General features: G+C 50.6%; 2 protein-coding genes across 3 annotated transcripts in view; one reads left to right on the top strand and one right to left on the bottom strand.

The window, feature by feature from the left end:
• LOC149332123 (uncharacterized) overlaps positions 1 to 24,657 on the bottom strand; it is a 373,230-nt gene that overhangs the window by 215,612 nt on the left and 132,961 nt on the right. The window lies entirely within an intron of this gene.
• LOC149332124 (uncharacterized) overlaps positions 6,498 to 24,657 on the top strand; it is a 39,354-nt gene continuing 21,194 nt past the window's right edge. For both annotated transcript variants that reach the window (XM_089557077.1, XM_089557076.1), the window contains exons 1-4: positions 6,498 to 6,641; positions 19,147 to 19,333; positions 21,189 to 21,476; positions 24,091 to 24,258. In XM_089557077.1, the coding sequence (XP_089413203.1) occupies positions 6,619 to 6,641; positions 19,147 to 19,333; positions 21,189 to 21,476; positions 24,091 to 24,258 (666 nt within the window). In that variant the 5' untranslated portion in view covers positions 6,498 to 6,618. The remainder of the gene's footprint in view (positions 6,642 to 19,146; positions 19,334 to 21,188; positions 21,477 to 24,090; positions 24,259 to 24,657) is intronic.

Below are 24,657 nucleotides of genomic sequence, written 5' to 3'. Positions count from 1 at the left end.
TTCCGTTCGCGTCGGCAACTCCGAGGCGCTCACGAAGAGCTTCGCCTCTCGTCCTCTTTGCGAAGCGCTGCTTGCCTGGTTAGCGGAATGGGTTAACCCGTTTCCGGGCTCCCCCTCCTTGCCGCCCGGCGGCTCGTCCGCTGTTTCGCCCCCTCCGCCTACAGGCGTCAAAGCGCCGCTGGCGAGTGGGGCACGGGATAGCGCGTCAGCTACCACGTTTGTGCTCCCCTTTCGACACTGCACGGAAAAGTCGTAATGCTGTATCAGGAGAGCCCAGCGCGCCTGCCGACCCGCAGGCTCGCGGAGCCGCATCAGCCAACTGAGCGCACTGTGGTCTGTCTGCACCACGAATTGCGTTCCATCAAGGTAGACGTCAAATTTGCGCAGTGCAAACACGATGGCGAGGCACTCCTTCTCGGTCACGGAATAATTCCTCTCCGAGGGCAGCAAGGAGCGGCTGGCAAAGGCCAGCGGTTGCAGCACGCCATCGAATTCCTGTAGGAGAACTGCTCCTAAACCCAGATCGCTCGCGTCAGTCTGGACTACGAACTGTCTGGTCAGGTCGGGTAGCCTGAGCTGCGCTGTCTCGGCAATGGCACTAGACAGGAGGCGAAAGGATCGCTCTTGCTCGGGCCCCCATCGCCACGCTGCAGTCTTTCCCAAGAGCTTGGTCAAGGGTGCCTGCACGCGGGCACAGGACGGGATGAACGACCGATAAAAATTGGCCATTCCCAGAAAGCGGCGGAGGCCGCGTACGTCCTTGGGCGCGGGAAATTCGAGTATGGCTCGAAGTTTCTCCGCATCAGGCTCAATGGAGCCCTCGCCCAGCGTGAACCCTAGTAACTGAACCCGGGTCCGCGCTATTTGGGCTTTCGCAGGATTCAAAGTCATCCCAGCAGCCCGTACCCTCTCGAGCACGTCGGCAATGTGGCCTAAGTGCTCATCGAAGGTTCGTGAATAAATCACGATATCGTCCAGGTAGCACATGGCGTGGGACCATTTCGCTTCCCCCAGGACGCGGTCCATGAGCCTCTGAAAAGTCGCAGGACCATTGCAGAGACCAAAGGGCATACGAGTGAACTCAAACAGCCCTCTGTGGCACGTGAACGCGGTCTTCGACCGGTCAGTGTCAGCCATCTGGACCTGTAGGTAACCTTTGGAGGCATCTAGCGTGGAAAAATACCGCGCGCTGCCCAGGTTTCCTACGATTGAGCTGATCGTCGGGAGCGGATAGGCATCCTTGCGAGTCAGCGCATTTAGACGGCGATAATCCACACACAAACGGTGGCTGCCATCTTTCTTAGGCACCAACACCACCGGAGACGCCCAGGCGCTGGACGAGCGGCGGATAATGTCCGCCGACAGCATCTCATCCAGCAACCCATCAATCACCTGCCTTTTCGCAAGGCTGACGGGTCTAGGGTTGCACTTCAAAGGAAGCGCGTCTCCAGTGTGGATCTTGTGGCTCACTAAAGTGGTACAGCCAGGTTGATCCGTGAAGAGCTCATCGTACTGACGCAATAGCGCTGTCAAACGAGCCTTCTGTGTGTCATCCAATGTTACCGCACTGGCGGCCAGCGGATGTGGTGCCTGGTCGTGCCGCGCCGCTCGGTCCCAATGGGGAGGCTGAACGACGGAACGCTCGACACAAGGGCGTGGCCCTGTCCGCTGAGCGTGGCACTCTCCGAACGCCTTCACTGCGCAGGCAGATACTGACGCCGGTGGGCTAATGAACGACTTAAGCTGGGAAAATGGTCCGTCGCGATAGCCGCCATTCGCAATGTCCACCACGATCCCGGTTTTCAGGAGAAAGTCCCGTCCGAGAATCATGGGCACACTGAGCCCTGGGAGATGGATGAAACGCGTGCGTCTCGTCCGCTCTCCCCACCTGACAGTCAGCCTCGCGGCGCCAGCCGAATGGGCTATGCCTTTCGCAAGGTTGAATGCCGTACGGCAGTCCCGCAAGCGCACAGAGTGCTTTTGCAAGTGGGACAACACCTCTTCACAGAACAAGGAAGCGCTGGCTCCCGTATCCAGTAACGCCGAAAATTCGCGGCCAGCAATGGTGACCGGAATAAACGGCGCGTGCGCATTAGCAAGGCAGCTTGCTCTGTACGCAGAGGGAATTAGCAGAGATTGGGCCGGTGGTCCCTTTACGACCGACCCCCGCCGCCGTTTCCCTGCCTCGCAGGAGGCCTGGCTACGGTGCATTCTCTTGCTAAGTGGCCCCTCTCTTGGCAGCGGAAACAGCGCACACCGCCGCGAGCTTGGTCGCGGGACAATGGCGCCTCTCCCTGCCTGGGTCCGCCCGCTGCACGACCAAAGGGTCGGCCGAGTCGGGTTTCCCCCTCCGCTGTGCGTTGGAGCGCTTGGCGCCCCTCAGCACGCGCTTCAGAAAACGGTGCAGCGCAGGCTGCCCGTCTCCCGTACGAGTAGGGATCGAGAGCTCTGTCGCTCAACTCCCATGCCTCGTTTTGCCCGCTAACAGCTGCAAAGGCAGGTTGTGCGGGTGGTCGCCGGTTGGGTAAGGGCAAGGCCCCTCTCCATGCACAACGTGGCTCAAGGGCCTCGCTTGCCGGCGGTGGCGGACGATAGGCGCGCGCGGCGAGAATGTCGCCTTGAATGCGCTTTGCCTCGGCGGCCAGCTCCTCCAAATCTCGGAATCGGCCGCCGCGCAGGTAAGCCGAAAAGGTCGGATGTGCCTGCCTGATCGTCCTTTCGACACGCTCCTCGTTCGAGGCTCTGGGCTCGGCGATTGAGAAAAGGTCTTCCATCGCACGAACATACTCTTGCAGCGACTCATCCGGAGCCTGAGTACGGAGCTCCAGCTCTCGCCGCATCCTACGCTCGTAGTCAGCGGGCAGGAATTCGCGCAGGAATGCTGCACGGAACTCCTCGAGAGTCGCTGCCCGGTGGCCGGAAAGCCGATGCCACCGAGCTGCCGTGTCAGTCAGCGCTGCGGGGATGATGTGTGCAAGCACCACCTGCTCAGTGAGACCCATAGTTCTCTGATAATGGGTGAGGGACTCAAGGAAATCCCGGGCACTGAGTAGGTCATCATACCCGCGGTATGTTGGCATGGGCAACTTGACCGCGGGGTGAGACAACTTCGGCGTGGCCAAAAGTGTCCCAACAGCCCCTGACAGCGACTGGATCATCTGGGCAGCACTGGCTAGCAGCGCCTGCGCCCCGGCCTCAGTGGAGGCTTGGGCGGGCTGCACGAACGAGGGAGGCAAGGCTCCTAGTTCGATGAGCGGCGCGGTTTCCGCAGGGAACCGGGCCAGCGCCTCGCCGTTCCCAGAGCAGAATTGACTGCTCGCGGGGCACGGCTGCTGCTGTTCGAAACTGCCGGTTGCGGCAGCGTGACACGAACTGCGGGCGGAAAGCGTGCACAGCTGAGGCATGTGACCAGCGGATGCACCGCAGGGTGCTTCCGATACAGCTCCAATGGGAGCCGCGTGGTCGACATTTTGGGTTGTGGCGCCGTAAACCCCAACGGGGGCCGCGGCCAACCACGGTGTCTGGCTATTCGAAGGAACAGCAGCCAGCGGATCAAACGACGCTACAACTCCGTAGGGAGCCGACATGTAGCTACCGAGTGCCCCGCTGGGGGTAGACATGGTGCGCAAGCGTGATCGGCAAGGCGACCTGCTCGGCTAATATGTCATCAAAGGCGTAAGCGCCAATGACTTATCACGTTGGGCGCCAGTTGTGGGTTTCTACGTGGACGCAGGCCACCACCCACCGCGGGTTCGAGCTTCGCGCGAGCCAAGGGCCCCGATCAGCCGTCACCACACACACACTGGGACACCGATGCAGCGCACTCAACCTCCGCTGGGAGGAGAGCGATTCGCCGCAAAGAAATAAGCCTCCAAGTTCACAAAGGAGACGTTTATTCACATCGTCCTCCAGCTGATACACACACACTCAATAGTCACCCCGTCCCGGGGCGCGCGAGGAGCAAGGCTCCGCTGCGCGCACGAAGCGACTCGAGCAATGTGCGCCGCTAGCACGCCGCTGCAGGAGAATGTCCCCGCGGCAGTGCTGTGATCTCTCTCTCGTGTCGACCGTTGGGCCGGTTGCGAGAGAGAGTGGGCAATCAACGCAAGGTACGCCTGTCGGAGGTCGCTGGACCCCGCTGGACAGGCTCGAACCGCTGCAGGTCAGAGGACACGTGCGGGCGAGCTCGAGTAAGCACTGGTCCGAACGGCAAAGGCCGGCACGGACAAACAGTAACGTACGCACCTTACGCTGTCTCGGAGGGATCTCTCTCTCTCTCTGGGCCCCGCTCGGACGGTCGCGCGGCGCGCGGCCGCCCAAAGCGGGGTCCCGAATTCCCGCCAAAAGGCGCCAATGGCAAAGGCCCTTGGGGAGCCGGGGCGGAGCTGTGGCTAAATGACAGTGATTAGTCACCCAGCCGCCTCTCCACCGCTTGAGGCGGGGGCAAGGGAAAGAGGAGAAACAACGCGGGCGGCCGGCACAGCCGCGCAAAGGCGACGTCGCAAAGCCAGGATTCCCACAATATATATATATATATATATATATATATATATATATATATATATATATATATATATATATATATATATATATATATATATATATATATATATATCTTTGTCTTTGTTTTGTCTGTTTTGTCTTTGTCCACTCACTCTCACCCACACCTTCTTCCACTTCCGCCACTGCCCTCGGGAGACCTCTGATTCAGGGCTCTGTCGCGGAGATATTTGCACCGCCATCCACAACTCCGAGAGCCACGGCCGCACAGAGAGAGGCTATAAGAAGCGCGATGTTTCACTCGCTATCACAACTATATATATTGCCTCCTCTCTATTTTTTTATTGTCGTTCTTGTTCCGCTTTGCTTCTGCTCAGACCATGGCTCGGCCGCTTGGGTCTTCCAGGAAGTTAAATTTGTCTCTGGTCTATCACTTTCCCGCGAAATCAATTTGGTCGTCTCTGTTTTGTTTTGTTTTTGCTGCTTTTATTCGCCTTGCTACTCCGAATACCTTATGGGCCGTCGTAAGAGCTTTCTCTTTCTTGTGCTTTGTTTTTCGCCTCTGGCGACCTTTCAAGACCACATTTATCTTTTCCTTTCTTTTCATCTCGAGAAACCTACGCCCTCACAGCAAAGGAACGAAGCACCCCTCGGTCAAGTAACGGGACGGCCTAGCTGGTAACGGAAACCTGTTAGTGAGTTGTTACTATTATTATCATTCGTCCTAGTCCTGGACCCAAGAAATAAGGTCACAAGGACCTGGACCTTCCGGACTGGCAAGGAATTCACTCTCGGACGCCTCCAGCACCACGAATTTATTTTCATGGCGTCACAAATGAAGTCAGTATTACAGCTGAAGGTAGAACTTAGAGCTCTTGGTCACTAAAGGTTCGGAGCTAGCCTCAACCAATCTGATTTCCCGAAATAAAGGAAACCAAAACATGCCATTCATTCGCGTAAAGTAATTGTCCCGTCAGGAGCATCTCGTCTTGTCCGCATTTTTCCAGCCTTAGCTCGTCTGAAACTATGCTTAGAACGTGAACATCGGCAGAGTAGCGGCAGTTTTTCATTTTGTTCTTATGTACACCAGGCAGACCTCCGTCCTCAAAAAAGTAAAGCCTTCAAAGTCAAGGAATTTCAAAAAAATTGCGAGGACACTCTCAATTAAAGTGTTGAGAGGCGAAAGCCGAGGACACTATGCCGTGACGACTTCCGGTGGATGTGACGTCACACCGTTCCCGTGGCTATATCGATACCCAAATTATACATCTTTCGAGGATCTGAAGTGTTTATTACGCTTAATTACACATTTTTCCATCTAATTTGACACAAATCCGACGTTTTTCCGACCATTCTGTGGCAATTTTCACTATGCCGTGACGACTTCCGGTGGATGTGACGTCACACCACTCCCTTGCTATATCGAAGTCCGCGCTATTCCGACGTTATTTTGACGTTTTTACTTTAATTAATCAACTAATTACTCTAAAGTCATCAAACATGGCTTCTAGGTTCATTTTTCCTTCACTATATGAAGCAATCATTCGTTTTCTCCTATCTTTTTTAGTTCCCGAGTTTACACGAGTTCAACGCAGCAAAAGGTGTGACACCCTCTGCTAACGGACGACAGTATGAGCCATTAATGGCTCATACCGCCATTAAAGGCTCATACCGCCATTAAAGGCTCAAAGGCGCCTTAAAAAGGTGAAGACGACGAAGGAGCGATCGAGACGACACAAGCGCTCGTGTTGCCTTGGCTCTTTCTTCGTCTTTTCCCTTTTGGTGTTTCTTGACAAAGGAAACGCACTAACTGTCCTAACTATATATCCACTTTGGGCACATCTTTTTTGATGTAAACTCTTATCCGCTTCTAGCCTAGCTTTTTGACCCGTTCCCAGCGCAGTGTTTTAGGCGCGGGGTGTCGCTCAACTAACTGAAGCCGGAAGAGGACGAAGTGTCCGCCGACAGGTGCCGCCACCAGTAGTGCTTCCCGGCGGCGTCGACGGCGGTGTGTGCGGTCCAGTGGGCGCAGCGCCGGCCTCTGGCGAACGCCGAGGAGCGGCCCGGGGCGCCCGGACACCGACCACCGACGCCCAGCGCCACCGCACGGGGCTGGCCATGAACAGCGACGGCACAGAAGCGTGAGGCAACGACAACCCCGTATTTCTTGAGGGCGTGCAAATGGTTTGAGGTGCAATACGTTTGAGCATTACTCTGAGCACTACTCTGAGTAATACGTACTCTGAGTAGCAATACGTTTGAGCATTACTCTGATCATTACTCTGAGTAATCCTCAGAGTGAGACCATCCATTTAAGATATTGGGCCGATTACGTGGGCTGCTTGGGCACAAAGGTTAGTCTTTCGAGAGTAAATGCGGTGCAACAAGCATTACTCCATTTAGAAGTCGAACTTTACTCCCTGAGGGACTAACCGCAAAACGGTCATCGCCACAGTTACTCCCCCCGTCCCAGGGACTAAGTGTTGCGGTTTTGGTTCAGGGTGTACGCCGGACGGCCCAACACGGTCATGACGATACGCGTGACAGGAGAGCGACATATCAGTCAGACAGACGTAATGCCTGGAAGCGTGACGCATTGCTGCCGTAGCACGCGCGATATAGAGGAGCGCGATAAGGACGTGCTATACGACACGCAAAACAGATAAACATGTTGGCGAACACGTATACGTGCTTCCCCGCAGTCTGACGTCTTAAATCGCGCAGTCAAGTGTCAACGTGCAGGGAACATGCGAGATGTGCGAAAAGTATTACTGCGGCCTTGTCGAGCACCCTGCAATCAGGAAAGGTGCACTACATCGCATTGGTTGTACATCCTGGTGCATTCTGCAGCTTTCCATACTGGCTACAGAATTAGACACGCTCTCGGAAATCGGCAAGACATCGCGCAGTAACCCAAGCAGTACAGGCAATTGGTAAATGGATAGCCTCACTCTGGTCATTTGTTGGGCCAACCATTGCCGATACATTTCCAATGTTGGGCCAATAAGCTATGCTGCTGGGGAGCAACTATGCAGAAACCTCCCTTTCTTCCTGGCACAACCGGTCCGCAATTACTTCATATCACCTAAACGCCGTGCTAAACGTGAACAGATGATCGACAAGGATGCGCACTAGCCTTGCGAACGCAAGAGGACATTCCAGCGAGGCATCAATGTAGAGAGACACTTTCTTTCGGTCTTGAACACATCCCTGAAAACAGTTTTCCAAAAAAACTTCCTTGAGGCGGGGCAGATAAGCACGGAACATGTCGCGAACCTCGCAGTTAGCTATTTCACTCGCTATAATACAAAAACCTCGAGAGACCACTGCGGCGACCCGCATGGGAGCAATGCGAAAGCAAAACATCCACTTACTACATCGAAGTCCATGGCTGTTCTGACGTCCATGTACTATATCGACGTCCATGACTATTTTGACGTCTAAGAGTATTTTCTCGCGTTTTTTTTCACTAATTGTACCTTGCGAGAACGTTTTTGCAGGCTAGTCATTATTAATTACACATCACCAACCAAACTTTTCCCCCGGCAACATTTTATCACACACTACCTATCAACCCCACACTTTCACACATTTATCTTCAGAGAACGACGTAATCGCGCGGCAAAAAAAAATTGCGGACGCTTTTTCTGTGACGCGATAGAGCCACATAATGCTCTCGCATGAATAAACGGGCGCACTGGCCTAACTCTGCAACAGAAACAAACGACACGACGCTTTCTGACAGAAGGCCAACTAAACACCAACTTGACCTTCTGTTCAGAGAGGTCCATCACTCATCTCTCTATTCAATTAGATAACGACCAGCTGCGTTATGAGAGCAGGACGCGCACGTAAAAGCGATTCAGCTAAACAGCGTGCTGGACACACGCAAAATATACGAGTATATACAAGGCGTCTCACCTGAGATTTTGCACAACTTTTAAAAACAGGCTTTTTGAGTGAGAAGAGCGTTTTTTTTTTTTTTGGCATAGCATTGCCAACGGTGTAGCACATCAGAATACAGGTCAGACGCGCTCACTAGCAAGCTGGTTAACTAATACTGAATAGTTAACTTTTGAATAATTACTGTTAAGCTCATTAATCTTTAAGAGGTGTATAGTCCACATTCAGTTTTTAGAATTTCGAAAACGCTGTTACCCTCGGCGTTACATGGCCCAACAAATTCTGGCTACATCGTGCCAAATCTCATGCGATTTCGAGAAGCCTGCAGGCAAAGCAACCTCTCCAGTGCACGTAACTCGCCGAAACAGCCAAAACTTGTTGGGCCACAGTGCCGAAGGTAACCGCGTTTTTGTAGTTCCAGGAACTTATATGGATATTATTTACGGTGGGCTACAAGTCTCGATAATTAAAGGGCCTAACAGTAATAGTTAAAGTGTTTACTATTCAATATCAGTTAACCAGCCTGCAAGTTAGCACGTCTTAGCTGTATTCCGATGTACTATACAGGTGACAATGCTTCGCCGGAAAAAGCCCTCTTCTAACATATAAAAGCCTATTTTTAAAAATTGCAGAACGCCTTAGGTGATACATCCTGTATATATAGCATGGGAAGGGGGGAGAAGGGGTGAGCAGTTGCAGATAAGGTAACCATACGATGCGAGATAACGCCGACAATTATCTACGCCGCCGGCAGTCAACCGACGCGCCTGTACGGCCTAGGCTTTGGAGGGCAATGCAACTACACACGTGACCGGCTTGCTCGGCAACACAACCCCCATTTCATCAGGCAGCTACTAAAGCGCCCGCGATACAACGACACACGCTATCGGCGCCACAAACCCCTGTACCGGACTCATCAGGAGACGGGGAATCATTTCCGGACGTCGAAGCATTGCTTCACGGTTTCCCTCTGTCCCGGGCGGTTGCGAACGGTCCAGGTCATATATTTCCCAACCGCGCTCCCGCTGCCTTCTTTGAAGGCTACGGGGCCGGCAGAAAGCAGAGACCGTAACCCCGATCTATCAGCCGGCCGCCAACACGCCCAAAAGGCCATTAATTTCGCGCCTATATCGCGGATCACGAAAAGTGTATATATACGACCCAACGGAAATGTATCCTCGCATCGGCGACGATTGCGCGAAAAAAAAAGAAACGAAATAAAGCCGACGTCGTCAAAGAGAGGCGGTAGAGACGTTTCCCTCTCTAGATAACTAGAGAGGGAAAAAAAACGTGCTTAGTCACAAAGCACCGGACGTTCGACGAGCGTTGCCACGAAGCGACGAAAGGGGGCGAGTCGGTCTCGGACGCAAGCGTATAACGATGCCAAGATCGCGCGCGCGTACGCGCGCACGCGGTTTTGGTGCGAAAGGAAAGTATAAAAGAAAAAGGCGCGAAAACGATTAGAGCGCGCAAGGGCGAAGACCAAGAGCTGCGTGAGAAAACGGCGCTAAAGAAAGGGGAGGGGGGATAGCGGCTGACGTACGGCGATGCAATGCGATGAAGTAATCGCTCGCGAAGGGACGAGACGCCATTGAAAGCCTCGATACGTGGGCGTGTCTACGCGTTTTCTTTTTTTTTTTTTCATCTTCTTGCGATCCTTTCTCTTATCCTTGTGGTTTGGAGAGTTCAAAGCGTTACGTTACAACAAGCGTCAAAGTAAGCTCTTTTGTCGATAAAGAAAAGTGAATCGGCTTTTCCAAGTGGTCACACAGTTCCATTAAGGAACTTGTTCCCACCCCCTCCACTACTCCTATGAGGCGAAGCCGCTTTTTTTTCTTCTTCCGTCCCGTGAAGCAAGTCACTGCAGCGTTTTCACAGAACTCACCATTAGCTCCGCTTTGGGGAGCGCGTAGGCGTGCTCGGAGCTGTGAACTTTTAAATTCTAATTTTATTAGCCCTTTATTTATTTATTTATTTATTTATTTCATTTCGTTGGCGCAAAAGGCGTGTAGTCAGCGTCGACAAAACAACGCTTCCTACGCACTACAAGCCCGAGCAGCACCCGGACGCTTGTTCAGCACTTCGCTCTAACCCGCAGATCGGCTTGTACGCCTGTTCCTGGAAGCCGCGTATGCCTGGAACTCCACTTCTCGTCTAACCCGATTAAAGAAAAAAAAAAGGGAAAGCTGCCGGAGCAGCTGTCGATTTCGGCTAGTGTATCGTTGTCTGAACGGCTCACTCGCAGAAAAAAAAGCAATCCCGATGCGCGAATTTTTGATCCCCTCTTTTATTCACTCGCCAAATTATCAGCGTCGTTTTGGTTGTACCTTAGTGTCTTCTCGTTTTTGGACTTATTTGTTATTTCCTGACCTTCTTACGAAGGTGAAGGCGAAACGCCCAAACACTGTTCAACGTCAAGAACGTTTCTTCAGCGGTCGGTGTTTAACCTTCACCTCCATGCCGGTGGTCGAAATTTCCGGAGCCCTCCACTACGGCGTCCTTCATAGCCTGAGTCGCTTTGGGACATTAAACCCCATAAGCCAACACCACCACGCCCATCCCCGACCAGGCGGGTTTCCGTCAAACCTTCGGCTTGATTTGCATTTTATACAGACAATGTTTATATTTTATACACTTATATTTTATATAATTTGTATTTTATACAGACACTACAATTCTGACAGGAATATTGACCTGCTGCTTCGTGAAGGAAATAAATAAGCAAGCATACTGGTTTTATAGCGCATGCGCAGTATAAGCACGGCAGCCTGATCTTTCCGCACATGCGCGTGGTGCCGTCCACTGCGGCAGCCTCTCGGCGGCAGCGCTTAGCGAATCGCGGCAGCCGCACGTTGCCGTGTTCCCTTTAAATATCATCCATACTGTACGTCAGTGGTGCTCCTCCCGTTGTGTAAGCCTAACAGAGGTGTTGGCACCAAAACTCGGCAAAATTCTATTCCTTTTTAATGCCACCTGCCATATGTTTGCGCTGTCTGAACTCGTCAGCGGCTGCTCCGTCCGCGGGGAACACCAATGCTAACGCATACGGTGGCGCATCAATCGCATTGATCGTCTGTGAATTTTTTTTCATTCGCGGTATTGAAATGGAGCGAACTGGGTAAATTGGCGATGTTTCGTACAGGAGGTGGCGTGAAGGGCCGGAAGCAAACCAGGAAGTACTTACTGGACGTTCGTGCAGTCCACTTCCTTATCTGCGCTGTTTCCTGCGTTATCTGGGCACCGGTGTCACGATATCGTTCAGCGAGTAACGGTGTGATTGTGCGATACGCTTTGCCGCACACATCCTACGCCAATAAACTAATACAAAGGAAACTGCAACAACAGGCCCGATTTCCGTCGACAAGAGGTCGAAAGATAACGCATTGAAGTTTCGCTTACGATTATGGGCCCCTAGAACATGGTAGCTAGAGGCCGATCCCGCCCTCATTCGCATTTTTCCCCATCCTCCAGTGGCTCAGTGGTTATGGCGCTCGGCTGCTGACCCGAAAGACGCGGGCTCGATACCGGCCGCAACGGTCGAATTTCGATGGAGGCGACATTTCTGGAGGCCCGTGTACAGTGCGATGTCAGTGCACATTAAAGAGCCCCAGGTGGTCGAAATTTCCGGAGCCCTTCACTACGGCGTCCCTCATAGCCTGAGTCACTTTAGGACGTTGAACCACCATAAACCAAACCAAATTATTCATTATAATCGCGTTCACGTGTACGTCGTGCCTTCTCACACCGCAGTAGCCCGTAAGAGCACAAGACTATTCACGACAGAGTCACAGTATACCGGCGCGCTTTGAAGCATCCACGGTAGGAGACGCTGCTCACTGGTCAGCAAGGTCAGATTTTCCTTCAAAGCCATACCGAACGCACCTCAAGCGCAAACATCGCGGTTGAACACACAACGAAATCGTTCAACACAAACGTCATAACAGTCCAGTCGACTGAGGACAGTCTATTACACATTGTCTCGCCTTTCTCTCTCGAAGTACCGAAAAAAGAATAGGAATACAAAGAAGTAATTCCCTTTGATATGATCTCACATTTATCGCAGAACCGCAAATAGATCCCACTATTCTTCGCAAGGTATTCCTTTCGCTATCAATGTACCTCCCATTACTTCCTGTGTGTACAAACTCATATCAAACCTAGAACAGTATCTGCCGACCACCCCTAATCAAAAGTCAAGTAGTGAAGTCAATGAAAAAAAAATATACAGCGATAGTGAAACGCGTCCTTTTCGCAAGCAACAGTTGTAACGCTGCCTTCCCACACACTTTCTCCCCATCGACGCGAAATAAAAACAAACAACGCTCCATAGACAGCGCCAGTGAATTAAAGATTACAGGATTGCACTGAAGTCCGCTTAGGAGCCGGAATGCGAAACCCTTTCCCTGTCCTGTCTACCTTCAACCATTCTTTACTTTTGTTTTATTTGTATTATTTTTGTTTGTTTCTTATTTTTGCTGTCTTTATTTTTATTATTTTTTATTTCATTACATACACGTTACCAACTGTTGCTTAATCAACTACTACATTTTATTTTATTTAACATATAACTTGTGGTTGATAGTTCCTGCGGACAACTTCCATCCACGCCACTCGAGGCAAGAAAGGCCTGCTTCGGTGTAAAGTTCCTGTTCGGTGTAGAGGTGTACTGCGTAGTTGCCCTGCCGACTTCTTTCGCAGAGATGTATCGCGGAATTCGGTGCCATACTGTTGAATTTTGTAGCCGAGATTCGTTGCAAACTATGAGAACCCTTATCGACGCTATTGCAGAGCACCACTGCAGGAGTGTATTGCAGCGTTCATATATATGCTGCTTATTGTTATTTGAGGGGTGTGCTGCGTACAATGATACCAAAAAGTCCCACTGCAACCGTCCTCTGTATGAGTGCCATTCAGTAGAATTCCTGGTTAGAAGCGCAAACCACGTGCGAAGTTTGATTACGTTTTCTTCGAGTCTAGCAAAATTAAACCAGAGGACGAGACGCAAACGCGGATGCAGTAGAACCGCCAATGTCGACAGTCATATAAATGCAGCTCTATAGTATACGTACAAACACCGCTATCATCCTCCTCGGAGATGCAGCTCAACATTATAGCCCCACTGACAGCCGCCTCGCGAATGGGTGACCAATAATACCACTACTGTCAAACACTTCGAAAATGCGGATGTAGCGCAGAACTGCCACTGGCAACCGCTTCTTAAATGCGAATCTGCCGCCATGGTGGCTCAGGGGTTATGGCGCTCGACTGCTGACCCGAAAGACACGGGTCCGATCCCGGCCGCGGCGGTCGAATTTCGATGGAGGCGAAATGCTAGAGGCCCGTGTACTGCGCGATGTCAGTGCACGTTGAAGAGCCTCAGGTGGACGAAATTTCCGGATCCCTTCACTACGGCGTCCCTCATAGCCTGAGTCGCTTTGGTAATTTAAATCTCCATAAACCATAAGCCAATCTTATCCCCAACTGTTTCCAATCCAGATCTCTGAGCACCTCCTGTAATAGGCGGTGAATGGCATTGGCGAGATGGTGTCTCCCTGCCTACTACTCTTTCTTATCAGAATTGTATTACAAAACTCAAAATTGTACAAAGCAGATGTATTTTTGTGCGTTTCTGTTGCTGGTAATGGTAATGACGTTAACCCCCCCCCCCCCTCATCCCCTTTATAAACCACATACCATGAAGAAGTAAAACCACCACTGGTAACCGCTTCTCTAATGCAGATCTTTAGTGGAACCCCCACTGTCAATCGCCTCATAATCACTGCGACCAATTATCAAACCGCCAGGCCGTCTCATATTCGTGGCGATACCCTAATAAGCTGACGCATGGCGACTGTGACAGCGCAGATACTGACGAGGGGCCACGCCAGCACAACTACGCACCTCGCATAACGCAACTTCCACTTCGCTTTCCGCATCTGTAAAACTGCTAGCCGGTCGCATCCCTTTTCCAGCGCAGCATTATTTCGCGGAGTCCATCACGCAAACGAGGCAGCGATTATCGCGGAACACCCGGTGCAAACGACGACACTTTAATAAACGGGTTGTGCATGCGATCGCCTAACGCAGCATAGCGGTAGTTTCGTAACCGACCACGGTGACGAGATAATCTCCCACCTTGCACCGGCACATCACCATAGCCATCAAGGAACATGACGACAGCGGCATTTGATAACAGCCTAAACTTGACGATCATTTTTTTTTTTTCTGGGGGTCGAGGTGTTAACGTCCAAAGCGACTCAGGCCATGAGGGACGACTTAGTGGAGGGCTCCGGATAATATCGGCCACGAGGGGTTCTTTAATGCGCACTCACATCGCACAGTATACGGGCCTCTAGAATTTCGCCTCCATCCAAACTCGACCGCCGTGGCCGGAATCGAAGTCGCGTCCTTCGGGCCAGCAGCCAAGCACCGTAACCACTGAGCCACCACGGCGGTTTAAACTTGACTATTTAGTTAGGAACACCACCAAGTGGAGGGGAGCAATGAACTCGCCGATGCTCCAACCTAGAATTTAAACGACACGATATCAAACTACCCCGTACACTTCACGTTCAATGAACTTATTAATAAAAACGCCGCATTTCTGAAGCAAAGTGTTCTAGTTTCGCACGACTGCAGACACAAAATTAAGAGCTTCCTTACACAGTACGGGAAGCAGAGTAATACATCGGCATAAACACGTGACCCAGCGTTATGGGGCGCGTTCTGAGAGAAGAGTCTTGAGGTCCTTTTTTTTTCTTACTTACACTGTTCGCGATCAATTACGAAAAGGTCGCGGAGTTAACTATGCGTCGCTCGAAGTCAGTCTTGCCGTACGGCGTTGCAATCGCTGTTTCAACGGAAACGACGATAATGTGCGCATATACAACACGTCATATCGGTCCAGGAAAATCCGGCCTTCGCGGTCGTTATACTGAACGCTACGCGCAGGTGTTTGACAACGCGCTGCATCGGCTAGGCGCGTATAGCTGCATCACGCACTGGTAACAAGCAAAAAAAAAAAGCAATATCCTGAAATTGAACTTTTTATAGAGCCTTCACTATAACACTGACCTGAAGTTTTGCGCAAACGACGAGAGCTCTCTCGAAAATGAAGCAATTTCTTTAAGTACCAAACGTATGTGGATAATTTTTTCGAATTCCGAAGTCCTGACGTTAACGGCGGTGGGCGCTGAGATCACCGTTTTTGTCTCTGCTGATTTGCGGAACGAAAGTAAATTATCGGCGTGCGCAAAAGGCTTACGCTGGCGACTAACTAGTCACAACAGCATCTGGAGCAAATTACCCTGCATTTATTTTCACGAGAAACAAACAAAATGCGCTAGCAACACACAACGCAGTTTCTTTATTACGTTCAGCGTTAAGCCATCTAGTTTATTCCGGCAAGCTAGCTAGTTATGCCACACTGTGCCGGATACCCGTTTCTCTCGAGTTATATTCGCTGCAGACGGAACATGTTTTCATTTCTTTTTCAGCAGCAGCTAGGCACGAAACCCAGTCGTGCAAAACAGTTTCTTTTTTGCGTTTTTACCTTCGACGCATTAAACGCGTACGCTGGAACTCCGTTCCGCCGCATAGCTCTCTACCCTGCAACTGGCGTCGCTAGCAGCAGAGAGATAGAGAAAAAAAAGTGCAGCATAATTCTCGGAAAGCGTCGCAACTTGTTGGGATACACATTCGCTCCCAAAGCCCATAACGTTTCTCGCGCGTTAGTTGGGTTAGGTTAGCTCGCGTACGTTCAAGGACACCGGGCCTAAAAGAATGTACACACGCACACACGTGAAAGCAAAACATGCCTTGTCGCAGTTGCTAGGATTCGTTCAATAAGCCAATTCAGAATAAGCTGAGCTACCGCATCTTCAACCTTGCAAGAGGGCTGGACGAAATGCATGGGCCTAGGTGTATGCGCTTGGCTACTATATCATGCGCCGTCATTTTTATTGGAGTGACACTAGCAAAAATGTTTCGGTCGCCTTCAGCCGAAACGACAGCGATAACCTTGCAATCCCTTTAGACTGTATACGGTAAATGGAGTTGCTGGTACCGCGGACTGATGCTTTCCATGGTGACAGTACAGCGCCATAGTTTTTGTTAAGGAGTTCTATTTACTATGCCTTTGGCGTATTCAATAGTGGTGTGTTTGCCGCCGCGGTGGCTCAGTGGTTATGGTGCTCGGCTGCTCACCCGAAAGACGCGGGTTCGATCCCGGCCGCGGCGGTCGAATTTCTACGGAGGCGAAATTCTAGAGGCCCGTGTACTGTGCGATGTCAGTTCACGCTAAAGAACCCCAGGTGGTCGAAATTTCTGGAGCCCTTCACTACGGCGTCCCTCATAGCCTGAGCTGCTTTGGGACGTTAAACCCCATAATCCAAAACAAATAGTGGTGTGTTCTATTCTGTATCATAATTACGCGGCAATTCTTTTTACAGCCTAGATGACCCTCATAATTGTCAGCTATATTTATGGCGCGTACAATTTTTGATTTTGGGGGCATTCTATGTTTCGTTGAAAATTTGTCATTTGCGATTTTGATTCCACTCTACCAAGAACCTGTTAAGGCTCATAATATTAATAATTCATAATAATATTAATAATTCGACTTACTGTCTGATCGACTGCAAACCACGAAATCACTTTCCACGGATGAATGTGCATAAAACAAAACTGGCTGACTGACAGTCCAAATGAATGATTGACAAACGGATTCATTGAGTGGCTGATTGATTGACTGCCTAAGTCAATGGATGGCAGATCGATTCTTAGATTCACCGAGAAGTGAATCACTTACTGAGCGGGTGATTAATTAACTGACAACAACTATGCGAGCAAAGCAGGCGCTACTACATCGAACACCATTAAGCAATAGCATGCACCTGCCATCTCCCAGAGCGCCCTGTGAGCGATAAATTCTCCAAGGCGCCAGCGAGATAGCACTGCTGCGCACTGTACGCTCCCCTGGGAACATCCCGTACAACGCGGATGCACTGCAGAAGCTCTCCTAAGTTTTCTCGCTAACGCTACAGACAAAAAGAAAAACGCGATGCACTGGAGTTCCCGATTTCGGCACAGAATAAAAGAAAAAAAAGAGAGAACGAAACCGGTACAGAGCGCATCTCGAACGTGACCGGAAAGCAAACCTGCCGCTCACACCGACGCCCCGTCGGCGTGCTCGAGCATCTCACGTAGGCGCCGCGTCGACGATTGTTATTAGCGAAGCCTCGCCTCCCGCGAAGCTAGTAGCGAAATGGGGGGGGGGGGGGGGGGGGGGGTATGTCTTGTGTTGTTACGATCTGTTTTTATTCTCCTTTATTAAATAATCAGCTCGCCGAGCCTTTCGCGAAAGTTTATGGCGGCAAAAGAAGCACGTCGTCGGGGAAAACTTTTCCGAGAGTGTAGTAGTAGGTGCCGATATTCTCTCGAGATAAGTGGCGCCCTCTTCACGCGTCTCCCCACTCCATCGAGGACGGGATGCAGAAAAGGTCGTCGTCAGGGGTGAACCAGACGTGGTCGCGCTTTCCGTGAAGCCGGAAGAGACGTCAGCGCTGTCGTCTGGGAAAGCGACCTCTACTGTCATCGTTTCTGTAGCGAGAGCTACACTACGCCAGCTCTTCGAGCTTTCAGCGTGGCACCCCTTGAGCTCCGTGGCCTTGAGCCGGTTGGTCACGTGGTTGCTGCAGCAGCAGTTGTTGCTGCCGGTGGCGCGGCGCGCCGGCGCAACCGAGCTGCAACAGCTGTGCGCATGCGCCGTACCGAGTTGGGGGGGGGGGGGGGGAGCGGAGAGGGGGAGAGGTGCCACAGCTGTATAAGTAAGCGGCTCGGCGGAGCTCTCGCGTCACTACTGGTTTAACCACTGCTAAACCACAGCCAATTTTTTTACGCTTACTTCTTTTTCTTTGTTTTGTTTTACATAACCTTCACCTCCTCACCAGCATCCGCCTTTTCACTGGACCGCTGCTCGTGTTAGCAATTGCGCCAAAGCTGCGCCTACGGCTGGCTCGCAAATACAGCTTTTACAGAGTAAAAAAAAAGAAGCAAAGGATAATAGTAATTAAAAAAAGATGACTTCAGTTGCAAACGAAGATTTTCTCACAAGCAAATTACGGCCCGTCGCTGCATCTCCAAAAGTGTCTATCATCGCCTCTACAGCGATGTTTCTTCTACCGTTCTACACTTGCTACAAGTTTCCACAACAAGTCTTGTTTAAGCTCGTTGACATTGCGCTACTGCCCACGCAGGACTCTGCGCTGTCACTCCATACGGCATGTTCAACTTCAACTAAGCTCCGTATACTGAGCTTCACATTGGGAAAGTTGTACACTAATCCAGCCCAACTCCGATTAATGAAGTACCGAGATGCCAGACAAGGTAGCGTACCGAACTGAGAACCGTTATGATGCCTTTAACATGCAGAGGTATAGGGCTCGGTTCCCACACGGTATATGTACAATCATTTTAACTAGTGACCTTAGATTTCACTCCTTTCGCAGGTCGTTATTCGCGATCGTGTTTTGCAGAACTGTGCGCACACTGCGTCCGACTTTTTCGGCAGTAAAAACAGCTAGCACGCAATCCAACCAAACTACACCTGGTATATTACTTGCGGGCAGTGGTGCGTATAGTGTGGTTGTCTCGTTGAGCGTTGGGAAAGAACAGAACGCACCGCGCCGTATCGCGTCGATTCCGCGTATACGGTATCACACCTACGGCCTCTCTCTCGTGCAGGCCCCCACCGGAAGCCAGTGAAACTGTGGCGCAGACCCCGGAAGCTGTCGACAAAATCCCCGAAACAAGCGCCGCGGCAGAGGACGTCATTTCCGGTCCGCGTGAGGCAAGCGAAAGCAAGCCGGAAGCGCACCTACCGCGGCAGCTGGCCGCCGGCACCCCGCAACAGCAGCGGCAAGCAATAGAGGTATACACGAAGGCGGTGGCCGCTGAAGCTCGTATAGTAAAAAGCCAGCGATGCAATTTTTAGTGCGAAAACCAAACTTCGCTAGCAATCCTGAAAAAGCCGGTGGGTCTCGAAGCTTCCCTTACAAATTTTTCAGACAGTCTATAGACTGTCCATAGACTGATGTCTACAAAGTCTATAGACTCTCTATAGGCAAATCTTAGAGAACAGTCTATAGGTAATACAAATGCTGTAGACAGTCTACAGACAATCTATAGATTTATCCCCATACACTTTCAGCAGACTTCTGTCTATAGACAGTCTAAGACTATGAATAGACAAAAGGAAATATCAATAGAAAGGCAATACAGTCTCTAAGAACTCTATAGAGTGTCTACAGACCACTTTTATTAGGGCTCCACCTTTGACCTTTGAGAAGAAATGACTTGGATACGGTGCGGCTAAGGGAAGGTCACGTGGTAAGAAAGTTTAAAAGAAATTGTCACAGAAGGCAACACAAGGCAATGTCTAGGCAATAGTCAAGCTAATTCGAAACAAAGTGCCTTAGCACGTCATACTCAGTTGAACGGCGTTAAAACTCATTTTTTTACTCACTCTCTTCTACTCCGTTAAAACACAGAAAAACAATTGAACAGCGGCTCAATTTCGCGCCAAGGAAGGCAAGTCGGTCGTTAAAGGGAAAAAAAAGTATCATTCGAACAGCAATTTAAAGACATCTCTGGCTAAGTTTCCGGCTATAGTAGCATTAAAATGAAAAAAAAGAAGCGACAAATACCCCTATAAGGAGGACCGCCACCAAAAGGCACCGACTGATTCTCACGACGCGTCGCGCTCAAACCGTGGTTTATCCGCTTTCACACTAGCTTGACAGGGGATTAACTAATACCGATTCAGGATTAACCACGGATTAATCGTGACGTCATGAAAATCGGTGGACGTCACTGCCTGGAGGAAGACCTTTGGAGGCATCTGCCGCTTCGTTCTTACGTTGTATCCGACCATAGCTGACACGATGCGACTTGGTCGTCATTTCACAAAAAGTTCCGTTCACAAGCCTTAACCGGAACGTTTTGTGAAGCTGGAAGGTCAGTAAATAAAAAAAAATTGGTTATAGCGCAGCCACCCACAATGCAACAGCGCGCACCGGTGACTGCAAACCTCTGAAATCTCAATGTCCCCGTGATGTTCACATTCTGACCAGGCATCCACATCAGCATAGCGATTTCATGAACTACCAGTGGTACACTTTAGTTTTACTAATGCGATAGCATTAAAGTATCACGGGACCCAAATGCGGCGTCGGTCATAAAATTAACGCGTTTGCTGGGGGGAAGTCATGTCACCGGACCGGAGCATTCCTATAGGCTGGAGACAAATGACGTCATTTCCGGCAAACTCATCAACAGATGCTAATGATAGCGCACTGACAACACATAATGGCATGAGGTGACTCCGTTAATTTTAGTGCGAAAGCACCATTTAACACTGTCCCAACGAAGAATCTTGTGTGAAGCCTCGGAGTAACTCGGGTAAGCTCGGGTTAGTTCGGAGGAGCGTCGCGCAAGCTGGAGCCAATGGGAGGAAGCTCGGGTAAATTCGGAGAAGCGTCGGGCCAGCTGCAGCCAATGGGAGGAGGACGTCGCGCCAGCTGCCGCCGAGTGGAGAGAGGGTGTGAAGATGGAGAGCGAGGAACACGATTTCGTGCCTATATGCAGATGGCAGAAAGAAAATGCGGAGAATGGACGCATGCTTCCGCACGTCTACTCGGTTTAACTACGTTAAAACCCTACCACTTTTTTTTCTTTCTCTACGCTCGTTTAAAACCTTGTCTCTTCGTCCTTCTTCGATCGGCAAGGACGCCTTGGCCCTGGCCTTGCTGGACGACGCGCTGTACCAGGAGGAGCTGGGCCCTCGCGTCGGAGGCGGCGACGACAACCAGCCGGAGGGCATCCTGGAGCGCGCCAGGCGACGCCTGATGGACGACGAAGGCGACTCGTTGGCGGACTCGGTGTGCGGCGACCGCTGCTGGCTGTTCAACCGCGCCTTCGGGCTGCCCCTGGCCGGCCTGGCCTTCATCACCATCTTCCTGCCCGTCAGCATCCACCGATACGGGTTCGCCCAGAACGACACGCTCCAGCGAAAGGTGCGGGGGACAGCTTCGGCAGCAGGCCTACGAGAGTGTACAGGGGCTGCTTCGGCGTCAGTCGGCGTATTCAGACTTGCGTTGAACAGTGGACCCATCAGAGGCGACAATCTCTCACGGGGTCTATACGGCTACAGGTACTGTAGCTATAGTCAGATACAATTCAAGAGAAAAGCGACTTTCCCCCGTCAAGGAACCACCATCCAGCCAATGGTGTCGGTCGATTCTCATGCCTCTCTAGCGTGACAATTCAGGGAGTGTTAGATGAACGGGTATGGTCATTTGTCTACATTGCCATCCGCTCCTTGCATAGTCCCGACAGCAGGTTCAGAAGAATAGGCCGAAGCCATTAGCTGGAAGGGGCTCCTTTGAAGGGGAAAAAGCCGCTAAGTTCTTGAGTTGTATCCCACTATCGAGCCGATGATTTGATTTCAATGGCGCACCCGCAACTACGCCAAAGAGCGCCACGGGTAAACGTGGATTGTACGCACAATGTGTGGGATCGAAGACCCACTTTCCGAAGTAGTTCACACCAGCGAAGTCGATCGAGCAGAAGGCCAGGGGAAAGCTTGAGGCTAGAGGAAAATCGATGGGAGCCCTGCCTTATAAAAAAAAACAAAAAAAACTGTCTTCAGACTTCCATAAATGTCTTATAGACACTGCTGCCTTCCAATACATACTTGCTTTTGTCTATTCAGAGTATATTATCGCCATAAATCTATAGATTGTCTATAGACCATCCACGGGATTTACATTCATAGTTTATGAACTATCTATCGACAAATGTCTACTAAAAATGTATGGCCATTAATCTGTAGACTATCTATAAAGTTTATACTGCCTTTAGACTAGTGTACAGGATTTGTCTACAGAGAGTCTATAGACTCGATAGACAAAGTCTATGAACAGTCAATGGACTGTCTAAAGAATCGTTTGTACGGGAAAGGTCACAAATGGAATTTTTCCGCCCGGGTGAAAAGCAAAGAAGAAAAAACGAACCATATATAGCGCTCTTCGAGAAATGTTTTCGTCTCTCAACAAATGTAGCATCAACGAAAGTACCATAGTGGCCCCAGAATACAATAAATATCTTCCAGGAAATGTTACCTCAGCGATATAGCTACTCAGCAGTACCAATTCCCCGCAGCCTCGTTCACACATACCTGAAGAACAAAGTTATTTTATGACCTAGCGCTCTTCCGCAGCAAACACTTTTCCTCATTCATGAGCACAGACGGGCGCGTAAGTGTTTTCAAGGCGCGCTCTATAAATGTGGCACTCTCGCAAGTGCTTGCGATGTTTACGCGGTGATAAAACGCGGGTGCCAGGAGAGTGGTCCGCCACTTATCGATATCAATATACGCGCCAGCATCTGAAGTCCCAGAGAGCCACCTCAAACGGTTTGCTGAAAACGAGCTTTCGCGGATGGCAATTTTTCTCGCATGACCGGATCTCTATACAAAAATAAGAGGAAACAATACAGGATTTTGGGCCCGCCAGTAATGTTGAACACTCGCGATACGATTTACGTGGTTTTAACGATTCCAGCGAGCGAGCTGATAGGGTGAGGGAACAAACGCGGGTTAATGACATCCTGGTCGAAATCAAGAGGAAGAAATGGGCTTGGGCAGCGCATGTAATGCGAAAGGCAAGACAACTGCTGGTCCTTGAGGGTAACGGAGTGGATTCCAAGAGAAGGCAAGCATAGAGCAGGGAGCGGCAGAAAGTTAGGTGGGCGAACTAGATTAAGATGTTTGAGGGAATACGGTGGCAGCAACTGGCGAAGGACAGGATTAATTGGAGAGACATGGGAGAAGCCTTTCCCCTGCAGTGGGAGCAGTCAGGCTGATGATGATGATGACCATGAATACGACGGTCTCCAGAGCACCGACAAAGAAAACAGAAACAGACGCACGCAGGGTCACGTTGTGCCGTTTGAAATTCTATATCAAGCCTAGAAAGTTAGAGGCACCATTCAATTAAACTTGGCTACCGCTAGAGAGAAGAACTAAGTAAAAATTTGCAGAGCGGAAGCCAGCACGCCAGCACAGGACCCAACAGCGGTACACGCGGACAGAGCACTCAGCTAACAACCGCCAAATAAACACCCGCCTGAGGACGAATGAACATTCCTATACGAACAGCGGAAAAGTGGAAAAGACAGGAGTCCATACCCACACATAAACGTTTCGATACCTCGCTTTTTGCTCTACGACCCAAAAGGCTCACTTACGAATGCGCTGCCGTCTTCGGTGTATCACGAAGGTTTCAACTGCGCACGTTTTAATAGCGCTAGAAGACTCGTCGGGGTAAAAAATAAAGTTTGAGAAGAAAATGCCGTGGTTTCAGGCAAATACGCTTATCTATAGACAGCTAAAAACACTCGCGTGTTTCCTAACCCGTAACTCTAGTGGCATAGATTTTTCAATAGCTGGCAATAAGCACCGATTTGGGAGTATATAGGGGATCAAAAAGGCCCCAGACGGACATAGCTTTTTCCATAGACGCCCATAGGCCGTATTTGTAAGCTTCTAAGCAAATAGACGGCAGTTCTGAACGTTCAAGCACCGTCCGATGGGCAACCTAGACGCGTTTTTTGCACCACGTCCCGCAGACGTCCAGTGGAGCTGTGCAGGCGTTCCGTCCCGTTCCAATGGACTTCATCCCGGCCGGATTGCCTCCGGAGACAAGCGCAGGAGCAAGGATTGCCGCGTGGCGCCACTGGAATGCTACCGAATCTAACCGCTCCTTATTCGCTTGGCAACGCTTTCTCGCAGTGAAGGTGGGTGCCCCGGCTTTTTGTGCTGGCGGTGCACTGGGTCTCCTCCGTATCGGAAGAAAAAAATATGCCATTTCTTTAAGCCTTTCTAACAGCACGGCTTTGTTCGCTTCAAGCGCGATCTACGCGCAAAAAACAGGATTCGTTTGAGAGTACATACTGCAGATAGAGCCATTTGACGTACATGCAGACACGCCTAAGGCTGTTACTGACACCCAAAAAATAAAACGCCTAAAACGATACGTCAAAACAGTGGCAGAAACCAGGAATGTAGCCAGGATTTTTTTCCGGGAGGGGCCCAAGGTAATTTCATATAGCTGGCGGGGGGCGGGGTGTATGCTGGCAGCTAGTTGAGCACTGCTACAAGAACGACGGGGGGGTTATGACATATTTCTTTCCTGA

Source organism: Amblyomma mixtum, chromosome 8 (assembly GCF_055824585.1).
Source record: "Amblyomma mixtum isolate Tamu chromosome 8, ASM5582458v1, whole genome shotgun sequence".
Taxonomy (NCBI): Eukaryota; Metazoa; Arthropoda; class Arachnida; order Ixodida; family Ixodidae; genus Amblyomma; species Amblyomma mixtum.
This window is presented reverse-complemented; position numbering and strand designations above follow the sequence as displayed.